Below are 23,352 nucleotides of genomic sequence, written 5' to 3'. Positions count from 1 at the left end.
TTATTATTTATTCATACTAATTCTTGTTTTATAAATTTTTTTGTTATTTTTATACTCTTTCATCTCTTTCATTCTAATCCTGTCTTTCGTTTTCTATCTCTCTAAGGGGAAGTGAATTCTTGCAGAAAATTTTCTGTCTCACTTGGCTGTTCATGGATGGGTTTGAGGGTAGTGGAGTAGCAGCTGTAACTCGAATCGTATCCAGGTTCCTTATGATGACTCCATCTTTGCTCTTTACTTCTTCAGGTTCTTTCTTGGTCTTCTGTTTCATTAAATTTAACACAGGTGGAGGCCAATTAACTTGGTTTGTGATTTTGAAGGTAATTGGTTGCACCTGAGCAAATTTTCAATTGCTATTAATAAGGGGTTGAACACTTATCCAACCAAGATATTCTAGTTTTGTATTTTTAATTTATTTTCTGAAATTTGTAGAATTTGCTTTTCACTTTGAAGCTGTGGGTTACGATGGGTAAATCAAGTGGAAAAAAGTCTGATTTAATGTAATTTCAGTCCAGGCTATAAGGAAACAAACGGTGAAAATTTTGAAAGGGAGTATAGACGTTCTATCGGCACTGGATATTGAAACGTCAAAATGTCCACCCATCTTGCTAATCAGCTATCATTAGTTAACAATTGACATGAAGATCAAATCTCAGTTGCCCTCCGCTGGTTAATAATTGTTGATATGAAAAACCACTTTCAGCATTCTTCGACGTGTCACACTGTCATGGCCAAAAACATTGACACCCTTGCACTTTTTTCAAATAACTCACAATTTTCTCAAAAAATAAGTTGAAATTGACGAAAGTATTTGGTCTCTCAAATTCTTTATTTCACTGTTCATATTACAGAACCTTTGTTTGTGATTCAGAACTTCATATGTCCTTTTAAATCAGAAAATAAAAATACATGGCATTTACAAAATTATTGACACCCTCAAATTAATATTTGGTATCACAGCCTTTGGAAAAATTACTACAGTCAAGCACTTCCCATCAGCATGAATTAGCTTCCTATACCTCTCTACTGGCAGTTTGCCCCACTCTTCATGTGTAAACTGCTCCACTTCTCCCAGATTTGAAGGGTGCCTTCTCCCAACTGCTGTTTTTAGTTCTTCCCACAGGTGTTCAATGGGATTTAGATCTGAACTCATTGCTGTGCACTTCAGAACAGTCCAGTGTTTTGTCTTGAACCATTCCTGAGTGCTTTTTGAAGTGTGTTTGGGGTCATTGCCCTGCTGCAAGACCCATGACCTTCAATGAGGAGAGGAGATTGGGACCATACCCTGTGCAGAGTGTTGGTGCTGCTTAAGCAGTCTCCTTGGCTATTGGGCACGATCCTGGATGGGTCACCACTCCGACACAGGATACCAGCAAGCTGGCACTCATTTTGCTGACCTCGGAAGGATGACAGGTCGAGTTAACCCCACTTGGTATTAATTCAACAGCTGAGCGGGATTTGAACTCAGGGCCTTGGAATCCAAAGCCCACCACCAGGCATACCTTCGACGGAGACCCAGCTTTCTGACACTGGGCTGAACATTGTGCTCCAAAATGCCTCCTTTAGTAATCTCCTGATTTCATGATGCCGTGTACACATTCAAGGTACCCAGTGCCAGAGGCAGCACAGCAACCCCAAAACATCACTGAACCTCCTCCGTGTTTGACTGTAGGGAAGGTGTTCTTTTCTTTGAAGGCTTCATTTTCTTTTCTGTAAACAGAGATGATGTGCTTGACCAAAAAAGCTCTAATTTGGTCCCATCTGTCCACAGGACATTCTCCCAGAAGGATTTTGGCTTGTTCAGGTGTGTTTTGGCAAATTCCAGTCGGGCTTTCTTATGTCGCTCTCTCAGCAGTGGGGTCCTCCTGCGTCTCCTACCATAGAACCCCCTTTCATTGAGTTAGTGACGGATGGTGCGAGTTGAAATTGTCGTACCTTGTGTCTGAAGGTCAGCTTCAATCTGTTTGGCAGTTGATCGAGGTGCTTTCTCCACCATTTGAACAATCCTTGGCTGCAATCTTCGATCAAGTTTTCTTTTGCGGCCACGTCCAGGGAGGTTGGCTCCAGTGCAGTGGGCCTTCAACTTGCTGATAACATTGTGTACAGTGGACACAGGAACATCAAGGTCTCTGGGGATGGACTTCTAGCCTTCAGATTGTTCATGCTTGGCTACAATCTTGTGTCTGACCTCCTCAGTCAATTATCTGGTTTTCTTTCTTTTCTCCATGCTCGTTGTATTACACACAGTGACATAAAACAGCAGAATGACTCCTTTTCTCTATTTAAACTGGTTGAATGAGTGATTTTTATATTGCAGGCACCTGCAACTCACCACAGGTGAGTTCAATTCCAAAGTAAAGGAGAATCACCCGCTTGAAATCTAATTATTCCTAACAACTTCTAAAAGGTGCTAATAGTAAGATAAGATATCCTCCTAAGAATTTTGTAATTTTTCTCATCTTTTTTTATTTTATTCCACTGCAAGCCAAAGAAATACATATGTGGACCCCAAAAGGTTTTTTTTAATTTTAACAATTTTCTGGAAGAAATGGTGCATTATTTGAAAAAAGTGCAAGGATGCCAATATTTTTTGCCACAACAGTATATCAATATGAACTCCGGAAAGCTCATGGTTGGAACTTTGAGACTTTGCCAGTGAACAGTCATCATCTCTTGATGCAAATTTCAATGTGTTGCCTTGTTAATATGTGCTGATCATTCAGCAAAAAAAAATTTCACGAACGAGAGGCTTTATAAAACTATTTAAACACTCAATGGATGAACTTCGATTATAATCTTCACATGGTAACATCGTGGTTTGGCTCCATCCTGGGCACTTCTGTCCCGGCATGGTTCCTTTATAATAATAAATGTCAGTGTGTGTGTGTGTGTGTGTGTGTGTGTGTGTGTGTGTGTGTGTGTGTGTGTGTGTGTGTGTGTGTGTGTGTGTCAGTGTGTTTTCTCCATAACTCCAAAACTATAAAACCAAGCAGCCTGAAACATTGCATGCAAACTAAAAAAAAAACACTCCAAGGAAGTGCAAGAGTGAAAATTGGGTGTTTGGGTTAATTAACACGCCCCTTTTGAAGATAATTAATGGCCTTATTTAATTATTTCCTTTATCAGGCACATCCTCGGTCACCGCTCTATATGTGGTCTTCCTAGGTAGCCTCGTTGAGGTATGAAGCCGCCATGTTTTTTGGCCTGCTCAACCATGCCTTGACTTGGAACAGGCCGCAACGATTTATTAACGTTCAAGTTTTTTTTCCACTTTCCTTACTCATATTATCGAATGCCTGTTCATTGTTGCTACAATTCGCTGTATACTTTGCTTTTGTAAGTATTGTAGTTTTCAAATTAGGAGCTTGGAGTGATTTCATGCATTATATGATACGATTTTCCACGATCTACTCTCGTGGACTAATTAAAGTATATCATCGAAATATGATTTCGGCTTTGAGGATCAGATATCGTCCGGACTAAATAAGTGTTGAAATCTGGAGTGAAATCTGATAATTTCAATAAATAATGAGTCTTATAACTCAGCCGATATACCTCTTTACTTTAAGCAAGCAAAGCTATGTTCCCTCCTTTGCCATATATACACAAGAAAATCTGAAATTTACAAAGTATTAAACTTATCTTTTTCTACTGTTTGGAGAATTATATTGAGTGAACTAAAAATTTAGGAACATGCCAAAATTAACCAGCTTCATTGAGCTATACGGCAATGCATCCACTGCTTGACATCACCCCCTCTCTGAGAGCCACTGCCTATCCATTGTGTCTACCAGATCTGTGTCTATATTTCAGATGTTTCGTGAGGTGCTCTACAGGGAATCAAAGCAAATCTGGTGAAAAACAGACTTTTAAAAATAAAGTTATAACGTTTGCAAGACCAAGAACCGATGTACCAAGTGACACATGCACAGATGAGTAGGCAACGTGGTGGATTATCTGCAAAGTTTATTTCACGGGCAATTAAACTGTAAAATGTTTCCAGGGTTGTTCTATGTTAAACAACAACTCTTTTGTGGATAAAGTCATGATTTGAATGAATTCATTTTATTTCTTTAACTGCTGCAGGCACAGTGAAGAGCAGCTTCAAAGTAAAAGGGATCCTGCATAGGACGCAGCCACAGCCTGGCCAGCCGTTCCCTATCAACCAATTAATTAGAGTGTTTGCTTGAGTTCTTAAGCCACTTGCCAAGCACCCGACAGTCAATTGTGTGTGTGTGTGTGTGTGTGTGTGTGTGTGTGTGTGTGTGTGTGTGTGTGTGTGTGTGTCTGTGTGTGTGTGTGTGTGTGTGTGTGTGTGTGTGTGTTGTTCATAAAGCATACCATATTGTTACGGTTGTGGGGGTAGATGGAGGAATTTAATTGGAAAGTTAGGATTCAATGGAGTTGTTTGGTCCGTGGACGTGTAGGAGACATCTCTCTGTAACTAAGTAGGGAAACTGTGAGCTTAAGTGTTACGTGTCACTACACGGGGGGTGGTGTGGTGTTGATTAGGTATGGATCAAGGATAACTTCCCCAGTATGTAATCACCCTCCTGTGAACTTCCCCTATGTTTTGTAGTCCAAGACCGGCAATAAAAGTGGGGAACACGCCCCTAAAACAACTACGAGTGGGCAGAAGCCCCGCCTTCCCGGGTTTCGTGCGAGCAGGCCACACAGGAGGATTGATGAGCATGACGTGAGATGCATGATGAGGAAGAAGGCGTGGGAGCCAGGAGATCAAATAGGACAGAGAGTGGAGAGTTTGGAGGAGGAACGCACGAGTACGGAATGAGGAACGCATGTGGTCGAGAAAACATAGTTAGGAGATTGCCTGAAAGAATAGGGCTTTATTGGCTGGCTTTCCTTCGACACATGAAGAAGACACAATTCTTGTATTTGAGATGAAGCAATTTGGCTCGTGGGGTGAAGCAAGAAGCTAGCCTTTGGCTCTTGGTTGGGTCATGAGGAACGGACACCGAGACTCGTGTATGCCAAATAGCGGGTCGGTGAGGACAATCGATGCACAAAGTAGCTTCACGGGGTCTCTGAGCCTTGGTGTTGAATACCGCTCACGAATTGCCAGATGAACGTTCCCGCTGTGAGAGAGCAACTTGGCGCCATTTAGCGCGCGTCTACACATGCAAATAGAAACGCCTCGATTCCACATTCCACAAAGACCATCTCTGGACAAAGCAAAGTGCCAGAATAAAGGAGGGATTTTCTTATATTTCATTTTCCCTTGTCTGTACTTAAGTCTGTGTGTAGATGCGCCTCGATTTAGACTTTAATTTTCCTCACGCATTGTTATATTCTGATTATTATCCTTTGCAAATATTAGTCTTTCCATTAAATGTGTTCATTTTAAGTGGATGTTTCGGTGTATTTGTCATGGGGTTTGAGTACAACACCCCCTCCCCCATGCATCCAATTCTGTGCCACCGTCTCACCGCCATTGTGCCCCACCATTCCCATGCACATGATAATCTCCGAGGATCAACGTGTCTGCCTCCTATTAATAAGGAACCGCTCGACCATCCGGGCTGGTGGTGTTAACTGCCTGTCACCACAAATTGGGTCAGGGGGATTAACCTTGGCTGCCAGCATAGCTACAATATTCTCTCTGCTAACTCCCCTACCTCCACACCTCTCTCTCTCTCTCTCTCTCTCTCTCTCTCTCTCTCTCTCTCTCTCTCTCTCTCTCTCTCTCTCTCTCTCTCTCTCTCTCTCTCTGCCCCCATATAATGCAGAGCAGCACCCTCCCACACATCTATCTCTCTCCTCTCTTTGGACGTGTCCGGGCGGTGACTATGTCCGGCGGATGGTGTTTGTCTCTGGACATGTCCAAGCGGTGTTTGTCTCTGGGTGTGTCTAGGCAGTGTTTGTCTATGAACGTGTCCGAATGGGAATTTATCTCCGGACAGGTCTGAGTGGTGTTTGTCTCTGGACAGTTTGGCTCCGGATGTGTCCGGGTGGTGTTTGTCTCCAAACTTGTCTGGGTGGTGTTTACGTCTGGCCGGTGCTTGTCTCCGAATGTGTCTGCGCGGTGTTTATGTCCGGACGGTAGTTTGTATCCAGACGTGTCTGGGCAGTGTTTGTCTCCAGGCGGTATATATTATACACACACATAGCCATATACACATGAGCTCCATTATATTTAAGATAAACTAACCCTAACAACACAACAAACTGACAAGAGAATGATTGTGAAGGTAACTGCACTTATGGACCACAATGTTCAACAGCCTCCATTCATGAAGGAAATGTGGGGGTTAGTGGGGCCTAACAATTGTATATGTAGTATTTATAAATCCCTCGTTATACTTTTGTTGCATGTGTTGGACTATCATGTGTATCTTGTTGAAAGAACGTTTTACACTATCCTCGTATCTTTAATAACGTTAATTATATTATTGACACATTTTCCTCCTCCATGAGCCTAAATGTTTCAATGCAAAAAGTCTATAAGTTAGATTCCTGTTGTTTAATTTGTATGATTGTATGTATTCTACAAATACTGGTAAATGTTCTTTTCAATTCGTAATACTCATGAGTATTGTTGATAATATTATTAGAATTGGAACAAATGAAAATTGTAACAACATTAGAAATATAAATAATTTTTAATTAATGCTGATGATATCAGAATACTAATCCATTAAACATGGAGATGGAGAAGGGAGAGAGGAGAGAGAGGGGGAGGAGAAGGGGTAAGAGTGTTTGGGTGGAGGGAGGACAGAGTGTGGGGAGTGAAGGAGGGGGAAGGAGTGGGAGACAAGTGAGAAAGAGTGGGGAGAGAAAAGGGTAGCTTCAGGATACAGTCGGGAATGGTATAGGGGAAAAGGGAGTATGTATTAAAGTTCAAAGAATGTCATAGATTTCCCACAAACAGAAGATGGACATGTAGGCAGGCGAGCCAACCTCTGGACAGGCTCCCCTGCCTCGCATCTTGCTCAGCTTAACACCATGTAAACAAAGGCCTTCAACATTATTTGAATCTCTCGTAATTAAGCTGAGTCTCTGCGCCAATAACTTTGCCAGCGTAGACAGGTCGGTGGTCTCTCTGTCTTATACCGCCTGATTTCTGGTCTTCCACCCAATACACTTTCCGTGCTTTGTCCCCTCTAGGTTTCTGCAGGACATGCACAGTCTACTATCAACCCTCTCTTGGTGAAACTACCAAAATCCAGGATCACTGCTCAGCTCCACTCATTTGCTCCTCTTTTTTTTTCCCACCTGTGGAACCAACTTCCACACTCTCTTCAATCTCATTCTTCCCTTCAGGTCTTCAACACAGCTGCTCATCACCACTTCAGATTAGCCCCAATCCTAAACCATGATCTTTTCTACCTTCGTTAACCCCACCCCAATCCCTCCTCCTTCCAAGTCCCCCCTCACCCCCCCCCCCGAGAGCATGCATCCTCTCTTGCCTCCCATTCCTTCCCACACCCATTGTTTGTCCAAGTCTCCCTCTGTCTTGGACTTTGGCTCTGCTGTTGGTGTTCCCCCCTTCCCTCTCTGCTGTTCCTTTTATCCTGTTTCGTCCTGAACTGTTCACTGTACTAGTACTAGCTCTTCCACAAGCTTCGGATGTGCATATACAAACAAGAAAAAGAGAAATCAGAGATTGCAAAACCTTACCGGGACTTCTTTTGAATGGTGTATTTTTATAGGTTTTAGGGTAAATTCAACATGGCTGCCAAACCATGTGACTTATGACATCATATGTGTGAACCTTTTGTTCCTCATGGATAGGCAGTCATATGTGTAAAGTTTGCCTCGATCTGTTCAGCCATTTCAGCGAAGATTTTTGAAGGTTTTTTTTAACGTGAATCACGTGACCGATGACATCATCCAAAAAAATTTGTGGACCATTTTATTCCTAGATGACCCTCACAAATTTTCATACTGATCGGATGTAGCGGTCTACATATGCAATTATCACGTCATAACGAAGGCACCAAGGACGTCATTAAAATATCACTCTCATTCCCCATGAGGGGTACTTGCTATGTGCCAAGTTTCAATTTTTTCAGTAGTGCGGTTTCAGAGATGCAGAGCTCCAAAGTTTTCCCATTTTCCAACTTGGCTGCCACACCACATGACCTATGATGTCATAATTATCATTAAAACAATAGTAGTCACACAAACGGTGAAAATTTTGTCTCAATCCAACAAGCGGTTGCAGAGAAAAACACAAAACTTCTGTGCAGGCAGACAAACAGACAAACAAACAAACGGACAAACAAACAAACGGACCCAAATGCAATACCCTCTCCTTCGGCGAGAGTAAAAATTGGGTCTATAATTTACATGACGGGTGGTGTGGGAAAAGTTAGTGGTGCTGGAAAAGATCACCACTGGGAAGAGAAAATGTTAGTGTTCTGCCACTTGGAAGGAACAGTGACATTGAACCAACTCAGGAAGGTGAATGGTGGCTCCGGTGGGAGGAAAGAGGAATGAGGGAGATGAGGTGAGTGATCCTGTCAGTATTTGAAGTATCATGTGCAACGAATGGTATTATTCAGTATAATTTGGTAGAGCACGATCTTGCCTTGCACATCACGATCCTGTCTCTGATTTCCTCCATGTTTGTGTAGGTGTTCGAGGACATGCTTCTTACAAAGCCAATCGACATGACATCAGATGAACTACCAACACCAAACCAGCTCAGGCACAAAATTATACTCAAGGTCTTCTTATTTTGTGTCTATCTGTCTTGTGTCTAATCTCTCACCTCCCCAAACAAGATTTACCATAGATGGTTTGGAGAAACTTAATAAGTAGAGGAAATGAAGAGTTCGGTGAGAAAGTAGTTGCAGACTTGCACATCTCTTCATGGTCTATTTCAATGACATTCTTAGCTGGATCATGGTCTCTTCTTTGTACTATCTTACCCAACAGCACAAGACCATTGAATCTCAAGGATCGGAAGAGAACCCGGGGAGTGAGTGTGACCTCAGCAATTCGCTCAAGAATGGAATTTTATACCTGGAGGACCCCATTGACCACGTGAGCTATCCAAGATATTCACATTCCTTGAAAGATCGATGAATCCTTTATATGGATTCTCAGTAATTGTTACCTTGTGATCAGACTAGGTGGAATAAAGGATAATCAACCTGCTCAAGTTCTAAATGTTGAAGCAACTTCTGGAGGTTGAAAGGTTGCTGATTTTTTTTTTTTTTCAGAACCAACCAAGAACTTTGTGATGCTTGGTCAAAAACACATTGGTTAGGTTTGTTTATTGTCTCTAACTTTATGAAGCAGTAGTTTTGCTTCCCGGAAGTTCAGCAAGTGTACCTCGTGATCATATCGCTATTCTGTGTATAAAGAAGGTTTGATGTGTTCTGCCTGCCACACCATTCCCACAGGGGTGGAACCCACACTACTTTGTCCTGACTCACAACTGCATTTATTACTCTGAGGAGACGGCGGAGAGGCGAGGGTTGGAGGAAGACGAGACTGGAGATCTTGGTGATGGTGAGAAGGAGGTGTGGTAACGCAATGTCACCTTGTCTTTCTCAGAACTCGATTATAATCGTCATCATTAATTATTACCATTATTCTCCAGGATAGCTCAGCACAATTCCCAATAAAATTGGATCCGAGTCAAATTACCGTTGTGGCATGATACCATCACTGGTTACTGCAATGACTTTTTCGGTTTATCTTTCCGAGGAGCCATTAGACCGGCTGCCTTGTTTTATTGCACTCACTTATGGATGTTAAAGATCTAAAATGCATTTTTTTTTACAAGAGTAAGCCATTGTGTACCAGTCCTCTGGCCCAATTTCAACTGTCTGCCCAAACTACAACTCAAGAAGAAATGTGTACCACTGGATTACAAATAACTATTGACATTAACCGTTACTGCCATTATGACAAGTCAACAATCGACATAGTGAAGGGACAAATAGTTCCTGTTTCCTCATTTTCATTATATTTACGAAGAAGATTCTTCTTGCTGCCATGAGTATTGATTTTATGCCAATAATTATTGGCTGTTGTTTTGTCCTCGTGACAAATGTCTGATGATTGTTGTAGGGCCGTTGCAGTGGTGAGTTGCACTCCAATGAGCGCTGGTTCCATGGGCGACTTGCTGCAGGGCGTCGGGCAGCTGATCAACTACTAATGGATGCCTGTGCTGGAGATCCAACCCGGCGCGACGGCACCTTCCTCGTGAGGGAGAGTGGGACCTTTGTTGGAGATTATACCCTATCTTTCTGGTACACCTGCTGCTGGAGCTTGAAATTCCAGTTAGCAGTCTTTTTTTATTCTCTATCCGTGGAAATTGAGGCTCATGAGAGAGCAAAATGATAATGGGTGGCAGGTTAATAGATTGGCAAAGGGGCAGACAGGACGACTGAGGCACGATGCAAGGTGAAGGGGGGAGGCGGAGAATAATAGGAAATAGTGTAAAACGGTACATGAGTGGATGAGGAAGACAACATTAACTGTTAATGGACAGCAGTCTTGAAGGACTTGAATGAAGATTATGAGACAACAGATGCAGGGAGTCGAATAAAGAGACAAAAGAAAGATGAAATGAAGGAATGGTGATGGGAATGAAGCTTTGGACTTTGGGAGGGTTAAAAGTGTGGTGTTATGTTACAATACGTGTGAACTGGAGAGGATGGGCATGGGTAGATGGGAGAGAGGGTGGGTAGAGCTGGACTCATAACTCGTAGGAGAGAACTGAAAGGCCGCCAACCTGTCTGGGGTGAGCGAAGAGCAGTCACTCAGATTCAGCTTCCTGTCAAAAAATTCCATCAACTTAAAGATCCTTGCAATGAACCACCACCAGGGGAACGAGATGGGAGGCAGCTTCACCAGTCCATATTGGGGAGCCATCTCCATACTGGATGAAGGCCTTGTACATGTTCTAGAGAGCTGTGGACAACTCAGAATGGACTTGGTCCAACAGAAAATATAAAGGTAGTGACCAGCTTTGGATCCATTTTGGAGATTTGGTCAGCTCAAGAGAGGTTATGGCCAACAGTGATGCTTAAGGCCTCCAAACACTGCCACTTCAAGGAGGTTTTGTGCGATTTTTGAGCCAATCCTTGTCAAGGGACAGAATAGGACTTACTTGGACCTGTTTCAGGTAGTTGACCAGTGGTTTGTTCATTTTTTCCAGATATGCAGACAGTGATGCTGCTGCAGCCTGCCTGTTGAATGTGCGGGGTGTTGTTCTGCAGACCATGTAGTCAGAAGCAAATTGATAAAGAAGATTTTCCATGGAAGATTATAATTCTCTCTCTCTCTCTCTCTCTCTCTCTCTCTCTCTCTCTCTCTCTCTCTCTCTCTCTCTCTCTCTCTCTCTCTCTCTCTCTCTCTCTCTCTCTCTCTCTCTCTCTCTCTCTCTCTCTCTCTCTCTCTCTCTCTCCTCTCTCCTTCTCTCCCTCTCTCGTTCTCTCCCTCTCTCGTTCTCTCCCTCTCTCGTTCTCTCCCTCTCTCGTTCTCTCCCTCTCTCGTTCTCTCCCTCTCTCGTTCTCTCCCTCTCTCGTTCTCTCCCTCTCTCGTTCTCTCCCTCTCTCCCTCTCTCCCTCTCTCCCTCTCTCCCTCTCTCCCTCTCTCCCTCTCTCTCTCTCCCTCTCTCCCTCTCTCCTCTCTCTCCCTCTCTCCCTCTCTCCCTCTCTCCCTCTCTCCCTCTCTCCCTCTCTCCCTCTCTCCCTCTCTCCCTCTCTCCCTCTCTCCCTCTCTCCCTCTCTCCCTCTATCTCTCCCTCTCCCTCTCCCCCCCCCCATGTGAGTCCAGGCGTGCTGGGCGTGTGCAACACTGCCGCATCCATTCGCAGCAGAAGGGCTCCTCCATACGATACTACCTAACAGAAAATCTTCTCTTCGACTCGATTTACTCACTCGTGTTGCACTACCGCACCGTACCTCTCCGCTGCGACAATTTTGAACTCTGCCTCACAGAGCCTGCACCTCAGCCAGATGCACATGAGGGCAAGGAGTAAGAACCTAACCACAAGCCTCTCTCACTTCACAACATTTCTATTGGCACTGTGCATCCTTACTATTTATGTCTTCATGTTCATTTTTCCATTCTTTAATTTCCTCCATTCTTCTTCTTCTGTCCTCATTTCTTTATAAAGGCCCCGGCAAAGCTCAGCATGTGATGTGTTGGCTGCATCATCCTTGGTTTGATTTATGGTGAAGTTTAACTTGACTTACATCACCATGTCGATGCATTGCTAACAGGGGCTGTGTATCATAGTGAATCACGTCATTCATAGAGAGATGTTAACTAAACTGTTTGGTTTACAGGGTAGCATTTTATAATCCAACTCTATCTTTTGGGACAAGATAGGCCCTTAATCCACTATCCAGGCTACATTCCAAATCGAGTGTAGAGTTAATCACCTTGTTTCCTCCCAACTCTCCCTCTGGTGTGCACTCCCTGGTGAAGCACCATGAATCTCCGTCAATGGTGGATCTCTACCCAGAGATTAGGACAGATAGGTGTTTCTCATCCCAAATTATTTTGTGCATAGTGCTTTCCATCTGCACAGTTATTCTAAGTATTCAGTCATATAATAACAGAATCAGGGTTTTAAAAATCAGAACTACAGCAGCTTGATTGGAAAGATCGGTAATATTTGAGTCAGGTACCTGAACTATGACCAAATGATAAAATGGTATATCTTGGCTTTTTAGGTGGTATCATCACAATCTCAGCCGTGGAGAGGCTGAACATATGCTGATGCATGTTCCACGTGATGGAGCATTCCTTGTACGACGCAGAACTGACTCAAACTCTTATGCCATCACATTCCGGTATATAGAATATCTCTTAGCTTGTTCATGCACGCTTGTCAATTTGATTTCCTTAACTGTTTTATTAGTGTTTACTATCTCTTGTTATGTTGTTATTTATCTTAACTTCATGAATATTTTTTATCACTAAATACCATTTAATCTTTGCTATTCTCTCCATGCAGTGTATTCTTAATATATTTTAATCCCCTGAATCCCACTACTGACACCAATTATCACATCTGTCTTTATGTTCCACCAGAGGGGAAAATAACACCTTTAAATAGCACCTATTTCCTATATTTAACCATAATTCATGTTTTGCAACTAGAATAACAGTTTATTATCAAATGGTGTGGGAAGATTATTCAGTCACTGGCACACAACGGTTTATTTTTTGCAAGGAAAGGAAATTTTTTGGAAACAGCTCATAGAGATCATAAATGTATTAAATCTATGACATGGATATCAGGAGACATCAGGGTACTTTTGCATAAATTACAAGGACATGGGTAGATAATAAACAAAACAACAGCCTATGAGATTTGAAGGTGCCTTCCCATCACCATTAATGAAGTGCAATGATGGGAATGCCAAATAGGTTAGCTCAAGTTTAAAGATTAATATTACATTGTAAATTTTCATCCCCTAAACACAATCATATAACTCAACTTCTTTGTGATTCATTGTAAACTACTTAGTTACACCATTATTATGAAGCCCTAACGTCCTCCTGCTGTTAATGATACCATATTGCTTTTCCCCGTTACAACCTGCATCACATTTCAACTGAACGATAAAGGGGTAGGTTCTTAATTGTCGAAGCAAACCCGATATTTATTATATAATCACATGTACTCTTTAAATTGTCAATCCTAACTTCTTTTACATGAAGATATTTTAGAATTTAAAATATGAAAAGAATGCCTTATGATCGGTTTTATACCAATACAATGAATACCAGGCTTTTTTTTTCTGTGATGTTTTTGTGAGCATTGTATTGTATTGGTGCAACACTTGGTACAACTCCCCATTGCCCCCATTCTATAATCTCTGAAAGAACCTGATAACTAGGTGACAAGACAATCTGAAATATTCTCCACAATTGTGGAGCTCCTTGTGTATGATTCATAAGTGCCATCGGTACCATTAGGTCTGCTCTATAGACAATCTGATTCGCTGTTCACTCTGTCAGGAGGGTGTACCTGACCTTCCCTCCTTCCCCAGACCCCCACCCCCTTAACCTCACCATTCCTCCCTTTTTCTTTTTTCATAGTGCTACATCATGATATATTTATATCTTTATGCAAATATTTTGGCTCTGTTTGAGAGCAATGGATGCCATTAAACCTCCATGAACCAAGCTTCACAGAGACATTGATATGACCATTACAAGAGCTATGTTTCTACGCTTTAATCGATGAATAATTTCGTGGAAAAGGTAAATATATTGGACACAAACATTTGGAATGATTGGGGAGCTGACTATAACCTTAATCTTGATTTGTCTTTATTAATCAAATGATGAATTTAGGGATGCAATGATAGTTCTGTGCTTAAGTTTAGGTTAGTGAACTAGCATAATGAAGTTGATCTTCGTTCTTCATGCAAAGTGACATAAATGAGAATAATCCTGCTTGATGGATGAAACATTTGTGGTTAAACCAAGCCCGAGCATAAATCTCAAAATTACCGAAATACCTGGTTGTATCTTTTTCAAGCACAAATTGAATGTTTACACACAAACCTTCAACCATTGCTGTCATGTTAACCATTTCATAGATGTACAGGTTTCTAGGTTGATGGAAAACCTAAACCTTTCGTGAATCGTATAACATTGGTGCCTTTCTAGTGCTGAGGGCAAGATCAAGCACTGCAGGATCCAGAGGGAAGGCCGCCTGTTCCTGCTCGGCACTTCCGCGGAGTTTGAGAGCCTCATCGACCTGGTGTCCTACTTCGAGAAGCACCCGCTCTACCGCAAGATGCGCCTACGCTACCCCATCAGCACTGATGCGCTTAAGAGACTTGGCACAGAGGTTAGAAAACGCTGCATCATAGGGTGCTTTCAGCACCATCTCCCACACCACCTCCCACAATGTTTTTGTTTTTCGTTTACAGGGTCTAGGGTTCATAGAAGAGCTGCATACACAAATCATACGTATACACGAGACAACACTGAACTTCACTTCAGACAAACACAGCCGCTGAACTTGAGAGAGGTGATGCCACTTCCCAGAGTAGTCTGGGTACCATTGCCACCATCTTTTGTGATGACGCTACTTTTTTGTCCATCAAGAAAGGAAGCAGAATGTACCGTTTTTAGTCTTTGGTGTCACTCGGCCAGGGTTCCAACGTCTGACCTGCGTAACTTGGAGCAGATGCTCTAACCATTACACCACCAAGTCCGGTATTGTTGTTTGAAATGCCAGTTACCTCCTCCACCAAAGGTAGATGGAGGTTATTTTTTCACCCCTTTTTGTCTGTCTGCTTGTTTCTGCCTGTTTGTCTGTTTGTTTTTTTTGTCTGTGAGCAGGATATCTCAAAAAAGTTATTGACGGATTTGGACGAAACTTGGTGGACAGGTTGAGTGTGTGACAAGGACGAATTGATTCGGTTTTGGTGAAGATCCGGATCTGGATACTGGAATTTTAAAGTGATTCTTCACCAATGAGAGATCGGGCAAAAAAACTATGTATAGCATATTTCCAAAAGTTGTGGACTAGTTATGACAAAACTAGGTTGTTGAGTTGGGTAGGTGAGAAGAACAAGCATATTTCATTTTGGTTCAGGTGCGGATGCAGATCTGGCCGATAAGTGGGATGCAAAACATAAATTGTTCAGCCTGGTGGAGTTATTAGTCTCGTTACCCTCGTCAGAGGAGAGGGTATTGTCTTTTGGTCTGTTTGTCTGTTTGTTTGTCTGCACAGAACATGAATATGTGTATGAATTACATTAGACTCTTTATCACCCCTAAAACCACCGAAGACCCCTTAAGACCCCTCAGACCCATAATATCCTTTGAGACCATATGACCCTTTAGACCCCTAAGAAATTTTAAGACCCCATATATCGTGTTACACCCTTGAGAAGCCTTAGACTTCTAAGACCCTTTTGATCCTCTGAGACCATTTAGATCCTTTGACCCTTTAGAACCCTGAAAACCGTTTGACTCATTTCTATCCTTTCGACCTTGAGAACTTCACATCTTTCAGACCTTTTACTACCCTGTAGACCCCTTTGAACTCTCGCCCTTTTTAGACATTTTAAGACCCTTTAGACACCTTCAGACAATTGCAACCCTTTAGACATTAAATTACAATATTCAGACCATTTCGACCCTTAAGACCCATTTAGACATTTTCATTCCTTTCAACCTTTCTACCTTTAGACCTTCAGACCATTTGACCTTTAAAATTTTTCAGACCTTTGACATTTACACATTTACGACACCAAATAGACCTTTCACTTGCAATCAAAACCTTTCATTTAGTACATCCTTCAATTTATTTGATAAACAAACTACAGTACACCACACAAATCAAGTCCTGGCGAGGGTCTGCAATCTCTTCTTGCTCTTTCTCGTTTGGTATTGTGTTTGTCCATTGTCGGTATCTTCCCATTAATCTAAAGGTAATCATGGAGGTTTTGATCATTCTTTAAACTTCTGATGTTTTGTATTACAGAAACAGGCCTCAATGCAAGGATAGAATGCATTAAGGCCCGGTCACACCTTGACGTTTTAGCCAGCGATGGCAACGTATTAAAATGTATGTAAAACGCTGGCTTACGTTAAACTTTTGATGTTTGTTTTTTAAAGATTCGGACGTATTCATAACGACTTGGTCTTATGTATAACGCATTGGTAACGGACACAGAACGTTTCGTTGTGTTATAGATAACTTATACCAACGAATGCTGAACCTGTTGTCGGCCTACACAACCGATGCCCAACGATAGTCTAACTTAGGCATAGCACGTTGCACACATCGCCGACGATGTCGTGACGTTGCCTGTTAAAAGGCTGACGCACAACGATTCGAATCATAACTGCCGTAGAAATGGAAGTGTCAACATCGCGGTCATACCTTGGCGATCTTGCCAGCGTATGCCGACCTAAGAAAAATGTGTCTAAAACGTTGGGGCACGTCAAATACGGTATGAGTAAGTTTTGTATACGTGAGTAGAACGCTAAATACGCTATCATACGTCGTAGTAAGTAGAGTACGTCAAGAAATTTTAAACATGTTCAAAATTTTACGACGTACTCGGCGTATGACACACGTTCCGCATGCGATGGGGATAAGTTTTACACACGATATGTGGACGCTTACACACGTCCACAAAGGCTACTTATAAGCTGCTCATAAGTCGAAACACGTCGCGGTAATGTCTTTTTTACGCGAAACATTTCTAACTTATGTTTGACGTGCTTTGAACCAATTCTTTACGTAGTCCCAACACACATCGACGTATGTAGACGTATTCCAATGACGTCTTCCGGTCGACAAAAAAAATAAATGAACGTATTTCTAACTTACAACTGCCATATAAAGACGTGTTCCCAGCGGTTTTGGGAATTGGTATATAAAAATGGTGTTCATAAAAGGGGAACCCAACAGAGTTTTCGAGTCCTTTTTGAGTCGATGTCCATGTCAGCAGTAACAGTATCAGTATCAGTATTAGTATTAGTATTAGTATTAGTAGTAGTTTGTTCATGTTGGCAGTAGTAGGTGAGTGTGAGGGGGAGGGTGTGGGTTATGATGGATCGTCCTTGCGTTTAACGATTTAACGATTTAAATGATAAACTCAACGATTTAAATGACTCCATCTCCACTATTGAAAGTAGACACTTGCGCTCAACAATTGGATTTTTTTTACACTCAACGACTTTTAAACGGTACCACTCAGCTATTTTCATTGTTTACAATGAACGATTTAAATTGCTGTCACTCGCCTTTGTTTTTTGACGCTGGGGTTTTGAAATTTTAATCGTTTCTTCTGAACGTGTTAAAACGCTCAAACTCGACTATTTTAAATAGACGCTGCCGATGGACAATTGGAATCATAGCCAAGCTAGACATCGAAGTGTGAACATCCTCGTCATGCCGAAGAAAAGTTTGAAGAATGCTGCAAATAAGTGTCCTGGCCGTGGCCGTGGACGCTGACGCAAGGACTATCCATTATACCGACGTCTTTCAGCCGATGAGTAACTTAAAAGTAACGTCTGTCGATGTGTGGCAACGATAGCGTAACGTGCCAACAACACGTTAATCATAGGTTAGAAATAAGTTTCGGGTACGCTAAACATTACCTCGGCGTGTCTCAACTTATGATTAACTTACAAGTAGCATGTGTTGACGTCTGTCAACGATCGCAGACGGTGCATACAACTTGTGGCCAGCGTAGCGGAACGTGTGAGTCATACGCCGGCATACGTCGTGAAATTTCAAGCATGAAAAAATTTGAGGACAACCAAAAAGTACAACGTTTAAAGCCAACGTACAACGACGTATGGCAGTGTTTTTCAGCGTGCTCTCAATGTTATCAAAACTTAACCATAACGTATTCAACGTGTGCCAGCGTTTTAGAAAAAAAATTCAAAAATCGGCATACGTTGGCTAAAACGTCAAGGTGTGACCGGGCCTTTATCAACATGTTTAAGAAACAGATCAATGCCAAGGTAGAATTTCTTCAGGACGTTGGCTCGGGGTTAATTTGCATTAAACTCAATGACCATGATTCCCAGCAATAAAATCTCCAGTATGTTAATCATAAATCCCCTGGCAGCTGGGCTACAGGCCTATTTTAAATCCTGGATTATACTTTAAAGAGCAGTACTTGAAGATAACATTGCAACATCAGAGGAGCGCGATGGTGCCATAAATCGGTGCTTTGTTTATCATCTTGATGCAAAGGGTACCTGTTTAGATCGACAATGTTGGTATCACGTGGGATCAGTGTGACCACTCCTTGGCTTTTTTCACACAATCTTGGCTATTCGTTGTTCACCTCGGCGTCTTCGTTTTCTATAGGTTTTCTTGGCGTATAGGTTTTCTATTATCATCGCTTTTCCGAGACCTTGTGAATTCTTGGCTTTTTTCATTGGCTCACCTTGGCATTTATGAAAATGAGGAGTGGTCACACTGCGTGGGATATATTTCTCCCTTGCTGCTGGAAATCACCAACACAATGAATAGCCTGAGAGGAGCTCACAAGCTTTGCAGAAACAGCGTGCCCCAACAAAGTATGCTCTAGAGAAATGAGTTGTGTTCCTCTTTGATGAACACCGAGCCTCCACGAGCATCCTCATCTACAAGGCTGAATCTCTTCTGAGCAGCACAGCGATGCAAACTCAATGAAGTGTGTCTCCCTGGTGTGTTCCTTCCTTTTCTCCCCTGGTCTTAGCGCAACATGTCAATCTCTCCTTTGTTTGTCTCTTTGTTGTCCATGTCATCTGTGTCTCTCACTCAATGTCTTGAACATCCAGTGTACCAGGCAGAGCTCTCACCCCTCAAGGGCCAATCATGTCCGGTCACTTTAGTGTCCAAGCCCATGCTCATTGAGGCACACTCTTGCCTACAAGGGCGTATCCACCATACCAGCTTGGTTTTCCTCTGGTTGTCAACCAAGTTCACATTTCACTATTTACTCAACTAACATTACAAACACTACTGTAAATGATTCTATAATAACAAACAAGAAAAAGAGCAATCAGAGATTACAGACCCTTGCCAGGACTTTTGTGTGGTGTTTGTGTGGTGCATTTTGTGTAGCGTTTGTGTACTGGTGTATTATGTAATTAATTAGAGACATAATTTGAACGCCACATTATATAACTGCTGGCAGTGATGACCAGGTACCAAAACATCCTGCTTTGATTGGACACCTGACCCTAACCCATGACGATTTTTATTATTATTCAATTGAACTTCGAATGGGATTAAAATAAATTCAATTCAAATCAAATGGAAGACCAAATAAGTTCAGTCCTGCATCAGAAGGAACCCGAACAAGCAGAAAGAAAAGATGAAGTCACCGGGAAGAACCTGGATAGGGTTCACATTTCAGCTGCTACTCCTCTACCCTCAAACCCATCTAGGCACAACCAAGTGAGCCTTATTCAAAAAAAATAAATAAATAAATAAAAAGAACCCAGATCAAAAAAATTAAATAATTATGACTGCCAGACCATGTGTCCGATCAAGTGAAAATTGAAAACATGGATTCCCCATTACTACTAGATCACAATTGTGAAGTTTCACCTCGATTGATTGAGCAGTTCCAGAGAAAACATTATTTAATATTTTCTTAAATCCAATATGGCTGCCAAACCATGTGACATCAATTATTCCTTAACCACCTTGAACATGCATGCCTTGGGGAACATTTGTGTGAAGTTTCCCCTCAATCTGTCTAGCGGTTCTGGAGAAGAAGATTTTTATATGTTTTCGGGTAAATCCAATATGGCTGCAAAATCATGTGACCAATGATGTCATGATGTGACCCAAAACCATATGACCGATGGCATCATAAAAAAAAATTGTGGACCATTTTATCCGAAGAAGACCCTTTGTGTGGACCATTTTGGGAAAATCGTGTAAATTCCTTCAAAAATCTTCCTCTCCAGACCCACCAGTCAGAATGCTACCAAATTTGGGTTCCAACATTCGGCCAGGGCCCAGATAAGCTTCAGGCCCAGTGGTCCTATTTTTAGCATCGACCTTAAAGTGCATTTTCGACTTTTACAATTCGTGATGCGGCACCCTCTGCCAGTCAGCCCACATATAGTTGTAGTATGCTGATTGTTGTTGCGCTCTGCTGTATGTAGTTTTCATGCTATTTACAGCGGTTCACATAATTGGTGCTCAGGTACTCATGCACGGTAAAAAAAAAAAGAACAACTTAATGAAAAGATCTCCAAAGATGCTCAGAAAGCTCAAAATCGTACCAGCAGCACAACAAAGGTTTTCTCATCTGGTGTAGATATGATTCCTCAGTCATTATTCTGATATACTGTGATTTCAAAATTTAAATGCACAAAATTAAGTTTATAAATTATAATAATTTATAAGCTATATTGTAAGTTTATAACTTAAGATTAAAAAAATACATATATCGAAGGAGACCACTTACAGAGGAATAACATGCGCACAAAGCTGAGTGGCACATTAAAAATCGGAGTGGTGATTTGGAAAGCAGATGAGCACATTCGAAGCTGACAAAAAAAATTTTTGTGAGCACCAAACCATTTCTGCTGATACTCATTGGAGAACCTCATAAAAAAAATTGTGTGAACCCCTGGCTATTTACCATGCAAGCACATGCACAATTAAGATAATTTTTTTATGCATTCTCATTTCACAATATGATATGGAAGCGGGAGGAATGGGGCAGGGATGACACATTTATGGAATGCTAGCCACATTTTATTCACAACACTTAAAACATGAAATGAATAATTGTTCTCTGAAAACCTTGGGTGGAGGGGGGATAATAATCTGGGAGGGGGGCAATGGCCCCCTTTTGAACCCCCATACTACCACCCCTATGTGCTACATTTACATTTAGAATTCTATGAACAAATGGTAGTGCTGCACCAAACCTCCATGTATGAGATAACTGCCATGACTGGAGAAGAGCCATTCCTCAGATGAAAGGTGGTTTTATAACGAGCTGGCATGGATCGCCTCGCTGCGCTCTCCTCTACACGTCGTTGCAGAGATTTACGTTACATATTTGCTGTGTTCATGATTTACACCGATCATGATCCAAACATTTATTTGTAATATTGGTGATATTATATTTATTTGTAATTTTTTGCAATAAAAAGGTCCAAGTAGTCTAAAGTTCGAAATGGTCAAGGGTCCAAGCTGTTTAATCTGTCTCCAGGCTGTAAAGGGTCTAAATGGTGTTGAGGTTTAAGGGGTCTAAAGGAACTTAAAGGGTGTAAAGGTCAAAGGGTTCTCGGGAGCAAAATGTTCTAAAGGGTCTCAGACGATGTCTAAAGTGTTGAAATGGTATTCAAGGTAAAAGGGGTCTTAAGGGTCTTCAAGGTAAAAGGGGTCTTAAAGGGTCTTAAGGGTCTTGTAGGTCTTTTGGGTCATTTGGATCTTTGTAGTCTTTTGGGTCCTCTGTGATTTTTGGGTCATCTGGATGTTTTGGGTCCTCTGGGTCTTTTGGGGCCTTGGTGGCTTTTAGGTCATCAGGGTCTTTTGGGTCTTTGGGATCCTCGGAGTATTTTGGTTCCACTGGGTCTTGTGGTTCTTTGGGATATTTTTGGTTCGTCGGGGCCTTTTGGGTCCTCGGGGTCCTCTGGGTCTTTTGGGGTCCTTTGGGTCTTTGGGGTCCTTGGGGTATTTTTGGTCTGAAGGGTCTTAAGGGTCTTGAGGGTTTTAAAGGGTCTTCAACAGTCAAAGGGGTCTCAGTAGTCTAAAGGGTAGAAAGGTATGTTTCAATAGTATGGAATTAATAGATGTACGTGTGTGTTGTCATGGTGCAACTGACCTTCAAACAGTACGTAATTAAAATACATATCGTCACACAGCTTCACCACTTCATGGACGGCTTTGCTGCTTGTTTATTTTTATATTTTTTGCTTTTACTTATGTACATCCACCTCTTTCAGAAAAAGAGGTGGGACCATGTTTTGTGTTTATATATATATATATATATATATATATATATATATATATATATATATATATATATATATATATATATATATATATATATTAGTAGTTTCCAAATTCTAACCTTTTCGTGTGTGTGTGTGTTTTTGTTCCACATTGTGTACAGGATCCAGACTACAGTTCAGTGTATGGTCCATTGCACAACTGTACTTACGTCGAGCCCAACCACTTGGCAATTGCACGTGGATCGGCAAGTCATCCACAAAGGCATACAGCTGTCGCTCCACTGCTCGCTAACTTGACCATTTAATCTATACTCCACCACCCACTAACCCTTCTATTTACTCCTCCTCCACCCACTAACTGTACCATTTACCCCTCCTCCACCCATTAACTCGACCATTTACTCCTCCTCCACCCACTAACTCTACTATTTACTCCCCCTCCATCCACAAACTCAACCATCTACCCCTCCTCCACCAACTCACTCCAACATTTACTCCTCCTCCACCCACTAACCCTACTATTTACTCCTCCTCCACCAACTCACTCCAACATTTACTCCTCCTCCACCAACTAACTCCACCATTCACTCCTCCTCCACCCACTAACTCCACCATTTACTCCTCCGCCACCCACTAACTCCACCATTAACTAACTCCCACCCACTAACTCCACCATTCACCTTGATACAGTATTTCCTCTCTTTTGCTCACTTGTGCCTCTTCCTTTAATGTAGGCAAGTTTGCACCAGTACCCCAATCAAGTTCTTATGTTAACCTACAGGGGTCATTGCATATACCTGGTGTTGGCTTAATGGTTAGGGTGGTGGGCTTGGGATCATAGGATCCTGAGTTCAAATCCCCCTCGGCTGTTGAATTAATACCAGGTGGGGTTGACTCAGCCTGTCATCCTTCCGAGGTCGGCACAATGAGTGCCAGCTTGCTCGTATCCTGTGTTGG

General features: G+C 42.0%; 1 protein-coding gene across 3 annotated transcripts in view; it reads left to right on the top strand.

Moving 5' to 3' along the window:
* The window catches only part of LOC147012458 (1-phosphatidylinositol 4,5-bisphosphate phosphodiesterase gamma-1-like), a 91,342-nt gene that overhangs the window by 35,671 nt on the left and 32,319 nt on the right, over positions 1-23,352 (top strand). For all 3 annotated transcript variants that reach the window (XM_085856720.1, XM_085856721.1, XM_085856719.1), the window contains exons 15-22: positions 8,598-8,690; positions 8,902-9,009; positions 9,372-9,491; positions 10,045-10,226; positions 11,758-11,958; positions 12,663-12,782; positions 14,614-14,797; positions 22,557-22,640. In XM_085856720.1, coding sequence (XP_085712846.1) covers positions 8,598-8,690; positions 8,902-9,009; positions 9,372-9,491; positions 10,045-10,226; positions 11,758-11,958; positions 12,663-12,782; positions 14,614-14,797; positions 22,557-22,640 — 1,092 coding nt within the window. The remainder of the gene's footprint in view (positions 1-8,597; positions 8,691-8,901; positions 9,010-9,371; positions 9,492-10,044; positions 10,227-11,757; positions 11,959-12,662; positions 12,783-14,613; positions 14,798-22,556; positions 22,641-23,352) is intronic.

Source organism: Eptatretus burgeri, chromosome 15, assembly GCF_056783735.1.
Source record: "Eptatretus burgeri isolate ZD-2024b chromosome 15, Ebu_testis_v1, whole genome shotgun sequence".
Classification (NCBI taxonomy): Eukaryota; Metazoa; Chordata; class Myxini; order Myxiniformes; family Myxinidae; genus Eptatretus; species Eptatretus burgeri.
The sequence above is the reverse complement of the archived record's forward strand: the minus strand, read 5'-3'. Positions and strand labels throughout refer to the sequence as shown.